Source organism: Benincasa hispida, chromosome 2 (genome assembly GCF_027475165.1).
Source record: "Benincasa hispida cultivar pf3 chromosome 2, pf3_genome.v1.1, whole genome shotgun sequence".
NCBI classification, from domain to species: domain Eukaryota; kingdom Viridiplantae; phylum Streptophyta; class Magnoliopsida; order Cucurbitales; family Cucurbitaceae; genus Benincasa; species Benincasa hispida.
Genome location: NC_143479.1, coordinates 40334943 through 40345669, shown reverse-complemented (window position 1 = coordinate 40345669; position 10727 = coordinate 40334943). Strand labels below are relative to the sequence as shown.

The following is a 10727-nucleotide window of genomic DNA, read 5'->3' as shown; positions in this document are numbered from 1 at the left end:
TTAATATAATGTTGATGATAACGTGGGATATGTCCGAAAAAACTTTAAAGATAAAAAATAAAAAAATATATTTAAACTAACAATTAAACATTTTACATTTTTCAAATAAAGTAAAATTCTTATTGTTTATATTTCACATTAATTACTTTTTCTTTTTTTTTTTTTAATGTTATTTCTCATTGATTTTGTATGATACAATAAAAACGTTGATTCACCCAATCAAATCACTTTTGGTCCCTGAATGTTTATTAAAAATAATAATTTAAACTTTTATTTTATAACGATTGAGTTTCTACACTTTCACTTTTGTGACAATTTAGTCTTTTAAACTTTAATATATAACAATTTAGCCATTATATCTTAAAATTTGTAATGATTTAATCTTTAAGAAAAATTATTATCAAAGATTGAATGAACATTTCTTACCAAACTTTAGTATGTAACAAATTTCATACAATGGATTGAAATTTAATGAGAAATAGGTCAAACAAAAAGAATCCAAAAACATTGAAAATATTACCAAAATACAATAATAGCTAGAGAGCATCACACAAGTAGAGGTATAACATAGATCATCATCAAATGCATTATTATTATTTAAACAACACAATCTAGTTTAAACTTTTTGTTGAGGAGGCTTGTGATCCAATTAGGGTTAGCGTCTGTTGTATAAAACCTTGATTCCTTTGATATCATCTGCATTCAAACCCTTAGTAGTCCCTGATTTGATATAAGGATACATTATAGCATTCCTAACATTGCTATGCCCAAGTCCAAGAAGATGTCCAATCTCATGCAAAGCCACTGTTTGTAAATCATATCTCCCTTTCACTGCCCCAACAGCCCATTTCTCCGTTGAATCATAATGAAATCTTCCATCAGTTGGAGCAAAAGCATGTGCCAAAGTCCCCCCTGGCCCATCAAATGGGTACCCATCTCCATGGTTTCCTCCATAGAAACCTATCTTCAAGTCAGCTCTTCTATAGTTTGTGGCCAAAGAAAACTTAAAATGGGTGTTCCGAGCCCACGTCGCGAATGCTCGAGCCACCGGTGCTTTTGCATCCGCACGAGTGCCAGGAAGAAATGCATATGTGAGGCGGTATTTGGTTGATGGCCACCTACGCCTTCCTGGGAAGAAAGCGTAGTGCGAGACGGCGTGAGGAAGGTGATGGTGATGGTGATCATGTTCACTGTCGTTATCGTTGTCATGTTCTGATAACATTCGACTGGTAGTTCCATTGATGATATCTGGAACACCGCATCGAGGTGTTGCGAGTTGGGATATCGTCTCAACATCAAGGAGTCCAGTGGGGTTGAGATGGAAATATTGTTGGTAGGTTTTGATGGCTGACTCGAGGAAATCGTCAAAGGTATCGTCGAAGTCAGCTTCGATCAAATGGCCAGTGACGTTGATTCGATGGTTTAAATAACCATAGTAATGGAAAAAGTTCTTAAGCTTGGATATGCCATTGACATGATCACCTTTCTTACATCCTTGGAGGTCATTGAGAAATGCAAATGGAGAAACTTGGAGCAACGGAAGTGAAAAGCAAAGAGGAAGGAAGATGGAGATGAAGAGAAGAATTACCAAAGGTTTATTCGCCATTGATGAGTTTGATATATATTTGGTTGATGGTTTTGATAATATGGATAGAATTAAGGAGAGGCTATTTATAAGCATAGCCTTAATTATTATATATTAAATTATATAATATAATTATAAACAACAGTTGGAACTAATAATATTGTTAATTTAAGAAGAGAGAAGAAATGGGAAGCATGTTTTGTTGACCGCGGAGTCGATTAAGCATAACTTATTTGAGCTTAGAATATTAGTAGTCGATGTAATTAATGCTCTTTCGAACATTTATATAGTTTTTAAGGTTTTCTTTCAATTGGAACTACCTATATTTTTAGAAGAATACTATTTTTGTCCATTTTAGTTTTCATACTTCCAAAATTCTAACTTTAAATAGTGTACTTTCAATAAATCTAAATTTAGTCTTATGAAGTTAATTTATATCCAGATTAGTTAAATAATAATAATAATAATAATAATAATAATAATAATAATAATAATTTTCATGTAAAAAATACAATGTGTGAATATGTTTCTAAAATTTATAATAAAAAAGCAAATAGATAACTAAAAAAATAAAAATAAACAATAAACTGGTAGTAGGCCTGCTGTTAAGGTTAGAAGAATTAAACCCACTGAAGAGACCTTGAGCGGAAGCGAGATTGTCCCAATTTCTCAAATTTACAAAAGAATAATTTTACAAAGAAAAACATTTAGATCATGCATTTAATTTAGAAACAATACAACATGCTTAATGAAATTACAAAAAATTAAAATGTGTTACAAAAACTCATACCTCTTGAAGAACGTTTCTTCAATTGGAAAAATCCTCGATCTCTAAAATGGATAGCACCACGATGGATACCTCAATATTCTCAGGCAGAGAACCTAAGAGGTATGGACTCTGGCTGGCTATTTTGGTAAGGGAAGGGAGATTGAGGAAGGGAAAAACTTTTGGTTTTTCACATAACTCTTCTTTGTTTTATGTGTATTCTTTTTCTTTTTTGCAGGAAGGAGATGAAGAATCTGCAGGAACAAACCTCCCACTTATGAGATGTGGAGAGAATTAAGGGGAAGAAAGTTATTTCCCTCCCTTTAATTTAATTTTAAAATAAAATAAATTAATATAATATTATTTAATTTTAATAAATCAAAATATTATATATATAATAACAAATTTATTATACATATATACATAACTATATGTTATATCATATATAACATATAACCCATAGTTTCTATTCTCTCTCACAAATGGCTTTTAATATAAATCATATTTATATTAAATTCAACTATATGAATCCAATTCATATAATTAACATTTGAATCATATTCAAATATTTATTTTCACTCATAAATACTTAATATAATGTATCAAATACATATAGTAAATATATCATATATAATTAAATTAACTTAATTATATCACATATAATTAATTATCTCAATTAATTTGAACAATTCAAATAAATCCAAAAACTGATTCTCATTTATTCCAATTGAGCTATCGAAGGGACCTCATGGACCTGTAGCTTGAAGCTTAAAAAATACATGAATAATTAATTAAACTCTTTAATTAAATTATTCATCATCTGTTAATTGTCAGGCACTCTACTAAAGACTGACAACTGCACTCTTCACACTAAAGACGTATTTCTGTGTCCATTAAATAAGACCAATTAACAGTATGATGACCCTTCACAAATTGTTCGTAAGTACAACTGGACCAAAATTACCATTTTGCCCCTGTAGTTACATCTAACTCCTTAAGTACCACTGATCTCTCTAATGAACAATTAATCATAGTCCACCTATGATCAAACCCTTCTCTGACCAGGAAAGGGTGTGGCGCCACACTATTTAAGCCCTGAAATCAACCCTTAAGGGAGTAATTTATCTACTTGCTCCGACATTGAGGAAAGAGTGAATTCATTTTTGTGTAGTTGTGTTCTCAACTCCCCAATCAGATGAATCTCCAAAATAGTAGGCTTGTTGAGTCAGTGATCTGATCACTCTCATCTATACAAATCAAAGGATCGTCTTCATAGGTAAGAGTTCATAACTTACTCAGGATTCAGGTCATGTTACCTATGGTCATTCCGGTGAATTGTAAGTCTCTATTATAAACGACGTTATATAATGAGATTAAACATTTTGTGGTCTGGTCTTATACAAACTCCTTTGTATAGAATATCTCTACTCACATGTCTCCACATGAATGATCAAGATCAAATCATTTGTAGCACTTTACAACAATTGTAACATCTACAAAGCGGGCCATACTCGTAGTGTCACCAGGAAAAGGTATCCAACCTTATTCATATACTACAAACCACTTAGGTTATCACTTAAACATGATCCACCCGTATGTCTCTACATACATGTTTAAGCTACAAGATAACCTTGGATGTTAGTTTATTGGTTTGTGGTTACAACTAATTTTGAAATAAAACATCATATATTTTATTATATAAATAAAATGTTTGTACATTGCAATTACAAACTATGGGACCCTACGAGATTTAGGGCATCAACCTCAACAGTAACTACTGTCGTCACATTCTCTTCTAGATTAAGAGGGTAGTCTTGAAGGGGGTGTGACATGTATGGTGTATGAGAAACTATGAGAAACTAACGAGCAGTTTTGAATGTATTTCCATATAATTCTTGAGTTAAAGACTTCGTGTGAATGCTTGTTTACTTGTTGTAAAAGTATCTCTAGTTTCATTATTATTTTGCCTTTAACTTACTCATATATCATATGGTATGTGAACAAACTGTGACTCAAATACCTTTCAGCTAGTTTAGTTTATAACTAACTTTATCTTGTAACAGTCTGTTGGTATGTGTCATAAATACCACTGATCAGAAATCAAAGAAGAGTTTTTTCACACATTCTATTTTTCTGTAAACAAAAACAACCTGTAAGCAATCTTCAATTTAGAAAGAAAGTGAATCTTTCCATGGTCGTAGGCTTATTGTCCGAACAACGTAATCCCGTGTGTTTTTCTTCTTCTCTTTATCTTCTTATTTCAATCGATATCAATCTTTTTGCAAATCACAAAAACACAATCTTGTTATTAAATCGTATCGATTTCAGAGTATCAAGTTGAACCGCATATCAATTTTCTTCTATCGAGTATCATTGAGTCTGATGTTTTTCATCTTCAAGTTGTTTGAGTAAAGATTAATACTCATCGAATAGAGTTGAGTATCGAACAATACTCATCGTGTTTCATCGAGAAAAGAATAGAAACTCGTGAGGATAGAAGGAAATTTCCATCGAGTATCGAGTAGAAACTTATCGAGTGTCGAGTATCTAGCATCGAGGATTTAACAGAGCCTTTCTCAGCCATTTCTTCACCATCTAAGTGTTGATCTTGAAAATTGGACATAAAAAAGATTGAATAACCCAACAGTATACAAATGTTCTCTTTTTTGCTATGGTTGGAAGAACCTCGAGGTATATTCTCTAAAATTATTTTTGTTGATTTTTGTTGAATTTAGTTGCTATTTTGATAATTTTGTTTACTTGTTTGTGTTTAATAAATTCGTTGATTAGTCGTCAAACAACGCAGAACAATAAGTAAGCAACATTATGAGTTGAATTAAACACATGCAATTGCATTGGTTGCATTCATGGTTATCAAAGATGAGATTTCAGTCAATTGTTGATAGCTTTTGAAATTGTTCAAACAAATCAAAAAGTTCTATTGTGCATTTATTGATATTAGTTTAAACGACTTCAAGATTGTACTTTTAGTTTTTTTTCCGACGTACTTTAAACTCCTTTTTAGTGATGTGTTGGGATGAACCCTAAGATGAACATTCGTTCTTTTACTAGTTCTTTGTGCAAATTCAATAAAGTGGACAAGCAACAGCCAATAATTGATATACAATATCGTTTTGTAGGGTTAGTGATAACAATTCGTTGCAATGTACTTAGCAATAGTGATCCTATTCATATTCTTTGTAAAGACTTTTGTCAATTTCTAGTGTTGGATTGATATCAAACCTATTTGGATATTTCTTCAGCAAGTATATGAGTACATTTTTTGCAAGGTTTTTCCTATTCTAGTTATCTTGGTAGTTGTTACACATGTTTGCATCTGTTAATTATGTAGGTTATCAAATCAAAGTTGACTAAGCTTGAAAGACTACTTGCAGGTAGCATAAATTTATTGGTATGTTAGTCTTTGATTTGTTTCTAAAATTCTATTCTTATGTTTCCACATTCTTATGTTCGCTTTGTGAAGGGCTTGAATTTGACAAGCTATTCAAGTTGCCAAGGTTTATCACAAAGTGAAATGTTAGTATGGGAGACTGCTTTTGCATTGTGTTATATACTTATATTTTGTTTTGTTTCACTTTATTTAAAGACTAAGTTATTAAACTTTGTTTTTTGTGTTAAGTTTCTCAACACACGTATTCTTTATTAAATGATTTTTAGGGTTAATGGTCGAGAAAATTTTATTTAAGGTGCAAATATGGTATATTTTCAACTCTTACTCTCTCTTTATAGTTCGGGACTGATTAATGTTTGAATTAAGGTTTAAGATTGTTTTGTTTGTTTTTGGTGTTCAAGCTTCATTTAGATCATTTCAAACTCTTTCTAAATGTCGAGCCTAGTTTATAATTCTTGGAAACTCTCTATTGTAGTTTAGAATTAAGTCACAGTATTGAATTAAGGTTTAATGTTGTATTCTTACTAGGTTTTGAATGAACCCACTCAAGTGGTGAAGCTACCAAGCAAGATAATGGAGAGAGATTAACGGTGGAGTAAAGTTTTTTGACTTGTTGAAATACAAGAGATAAAATGTATAAGAAAATAAAGAAATTCTCTCTCACAAGAGAGAATAATATAAATAATTTTCATCAAGATAAAGTAAACGAAATCTTTTATCAAAAAGGAAGATTCAATAAATTTGTAGAACTAATGTTGATATGATGTTGCCCGAATTAAATGAGTGGTATATTTATCTTCCTTCAGATATGTCACAATTAAAAAACTCTTCACTAAAAATTGATAGGATACACAATTTATATAGAAGTAGGCTTCTCCACCGACATTCCGACGATCAAGTTATTAATCGTTTAGAATGAGAGTTAGAAAGAAAAAATTAGAGAGATCAAGGTATATTTCAACGTACCTCAAATGTCACGAGTCCTCTCGATTATATAGAAATGAGTTTCATAATGGTTATTTGTTAATTAACTTCTCAGTCACTAATCAAGCCATTGTAAATTGTCGAATGTATTTCACTAGTGGCCAAAGTATGTGCCAAAGTACCAAATTTAGGCATAATTTTTACCTTCATAGGGTCGACTTCCTCAAGTTTTATGGTTGTTCCTATGTGTCGGCTTCTATATTTAGGCATTATGGATTTATGGTCGACTCTATGACGATCTTCATACTTAGGGAAATATATTAGACATATTTAAATAATAATATGTTTAATTAAAGTATGGGCTATGTATGTGGATTAATAATTTATCACATTGGGTTATTTTATTAGATTGGGTCCTATTATGTGATCTAATTAATTAAGGCCCTAGATTCCTAATTGAGTATGGACTTAATGGGTAGAAGCCTATTCCTAATTAATTAGGGTTTAATGAGAATCCTAATTGAACTAGAGACCTTAGGGCTATGGTCTCCAATATATACCAAAACAATAAGTTTCTTGAATCCCATCTAGAGAGAGATCCCACTAAGGGCATTAGGAGTTTTGGTTGAGGAAGACCATAGTCATCTATCAACTATCATCAATTTTGCAATGGAATCCGGTATGTTATTCTTGACAATTTGGCATGAATGATCCTATTAAGAATTTATGCTAACAAGTGCTATCATAGCCTGAATTTCATGTTGGTTTGTTGGTTTAGATTTATTTTCTATTGTTTTTTTTTTTTTTTAAATTTTGGTTTCAGTAAATAACTTATAGAATCTTTAATTCTTTAAATCTTGGTTTAATCGGCGGGTTAAAGTATTTTTGGTTTAAGGAATTCAAAGATTTAAAGTATTTTTGGTTTTGTTGGCTGTGCGTGCGTGGGTTTCACAACAATTGTCGCCTGCCAATAGCCTTTTTAATTCAACGAATTTGGTAGTCTGAAAGTTTTTTTTTTTAATTAAATTGTTCTTGCCGACTTCAGAAGTCCAAGTGATTTCTTGTTTCCTCACTGCAACTCAATGTTATAACTATTTTCCTTTCAATATGGTTTTGGTGACCATTGCTTAATCTGAAGCTAAAATTATGTATTTGCTTTTAATAATTAGTTTGATTTATTGCATCCACTTGCAATTTAATGGGTATCTAAATAGTCATTTGTAGATTTAATTTAAATTAGCATATTGATGATTTAAGGTTAAATTTGATTAATCATGTTGTGGATTCAAGGTTAATTGATCATGTTGTGAATTAAGTTTAAATATGATTGATAATGTGGTAAATTTAAATTTAAATTTGATTGATATTTTGGTGAATTTAAATTTAATTTAATTGATGATATTTTGCGATATTCACATGTTTATGTTGCTTTGATTGTATTATGTATATGCAACTATTAAGTGAATATTGGTAAAGACTATTTGGTGTTCTTCCTCCTTTATTTTTGTACAATAATATTTTTATGTTATTGTGTCTTATATTTTAGATTGAATTGGTCAAAATAACATGTTACCAAAGTAGCCTCTATTATCTATATTAATTTAATTCTAAAATATAAGATGTGCATATTCATGAATTTATGCGAATAATTATCCGCCCAAAGGAAGATAATTATTTGGCCAAATTGTGGGTATGCATGTGGTAATGAGTATGTGGCAATTTTAAGGATTGTTAAAAATAGTCGGTCCAAAGAAATGCTATTTTTTGATAGAGTTAATTGTTAGTACTTTGATTACTACGTTGAGAGTACCATTTACAGTTGGTGTTTTTGCCCAAAGGCTGGACCTCAATGTTGTGTTAGGTATCTTGTTAAAGCGACCCACCACATATGTGAAATTATTTTGTTATATTTTAATTGTGAGCATATGTTTTGTTGTTTATTGTTTAAGTTGATCTTACTTAAATATTTGGAAATCTGAGTTCAATCCCTAAGTTGAATGGATCGAACTTCAAGATTTGAAAGAAAAGCCTAGAGATACTTGTCGGGTGTATGGATTTGGACCTTGCATTAAGGACCGATAAACTTACTTCTACTGAGGAACAACCAAATACGGCTAATATAGAGAAGTGGGAACGGTCAAATCGCATGTGTCTGATGATCATTAGGCATTCCATTCCGGAGCTCTATCATGGAAAGTGAAAATGCCAAGAAATTCCTTGCTCAAATTGAGAAATATTTTGTTAAAAATGAGAAAGGGGAAGCAAGTAGTGTTTTAACTTCTTTAACTTCTATGAGGTATAAGGGCAATGGAAATATAAGGGAGTACATTATGGAAATGTCCAATCTCGCAGGTAAATTAAAGGCACTTGATATCGAGATAAATGAAAATTTACTCGTGCATCTGGTACTTATCTCTCTTCCTACACAATTCACTCAGTTTAAGATAAGCTATAATACTCAAAAGAATAAATGGAGTATTAATGAGCTTATCTCACAACGTGTGCAAGAAGAAGATAGGATTAAGAGAGAAAGGACAACAAGTTCTTATTTGGCAATATGCTCTCATGATAAGAAGAAAAGAAAATTTGTGGATGCTGCAGAAGGGACATCTCAGCAGAATAAAAACAATAAACAAGCTACTGAAAATCCTTGTTTTTTCTGCAAAAGGAAAGATCACTTCAAGAAAGATTGTCCTAAGTACACCAAGTGGCGTGTAAAGATGGGTAAACTTCTTACTTTGGTTTGTTCTGAAGTTAATTTAGCTTCTGTACCTATAGGTACTTGGTGGATAGATTCTGGTGCTACTACTCACATAAGTATATCAATGCAGGGTTGCCTGTGGAGCCGACCGCCAAGTGATGCTGAAAGATTCATCTATGTGGGCGATGGAAAAGCAGTTCCAGTTGAAGCTATTGAAAATTCTAGATTACTTTTAAAAACTGTTATTATTTGGATCTGAATGAGACTTCTGTTGTACCATCATTTAGACGGAATTTAGTTTCTATTTCCAGTTTGGACAAATTTGGTTTTTTTTGTTCTTTTGAAAATAATAAAGTTAGTCTTTTTTCAAGATTCTAAACTTATTGGTACGGTACTTTAATTGATAATCTATATATGATTGATTCTTTTACTTCATTTAACAAGATCCTGTTATCTAATTCACGTGGTACAAAGCGTAAATTAAATGAGAATTTCGCTATGTTATGGCACAAGCGTTTAGGTTACATCTCTAAACAGAGAATTCAGAGACTTCTGTCAGATAAAATTTTTGATTCCTTTGATTTAAGTAACTTTAACATTTGTGTGGAATGTATTAAGGGAAAACAGACAAACATAAGAAAATTAGGTGCCAACAGATGCTCAGACGTCTTAGAACTAATACATACAGACATTTGTATATTTCATTACGTTCATAGACGACTATTCAAGATATGGGTACCTATATTTAATTCATGAGAAGTCTCAATCCTTGGACATTTTCAAGTCTTTCAAAGCTGAAGTCGAACTTCAACTTGGAAAGAAAATTAAGGCTGTCAAATTTGATCGTGGTGGTGAATATTACGGTAGATATGATGGATCAGGTGAACAACGTCTAGGGCCCTTTGCCAAATACCTAGAGGAATGTGGAATTGTCCCGCAATACACTATGCCGGGCAAACCCAACATGAATGGTGTAGTGGAGAGGCAGAATAGAACACTTAAGGATATGGTAAGAAGTATGATTAGTTATTCTTCTCTACCAGAATCTCTCTAGGGTGAGGCACTAAAGACTGCAACATATATCCTTAATAGGGTACCTAGTAAAGTAGTAGCCAAAACCCCTTATGAGTTGTGGACAGGAAAGAAGCCTAGTATTAGACATCTTCACATCTGGGGTTGTCCATTTGAGGCTAGGCTTTATAGGCCTAATGAAAGAAAATTGGACTCAAGAACTATTAGCTACTATTTTGTTGGGTATTCTGAGCGCTCTCGGGGTTTCAAGTTTTATGATCCCACTTCTAGATCATTGTATGGGACAAGAAATGCTAGATTCCTTGAG

General features: G+C 31.9%; 1 protein-coding gene across 1 annotated transcript; it reads right to left on the bottom strand.

Moving 5' to 3' along the window:
- Positions 1-405: 405 nt before the first annotated feature.
- LOC120072047 (metalloendoproteinase 1-like) lies at positions 406-1622 on the bottom strand. The gene has a single exon (XM_039024469.2). The coding sequence runs from the start codon at positions 1604-1606 to the stop codon at positions 656-658; it is 951 nt and encodes a 316-aa protein (XP_038880397.1). The 5' UTR covers positions 1607-1622; the 3' UTR covers positions 406-655.
- Between the last annotated feature and the right edge of the window lie 9105 nt (positions 1623-10727).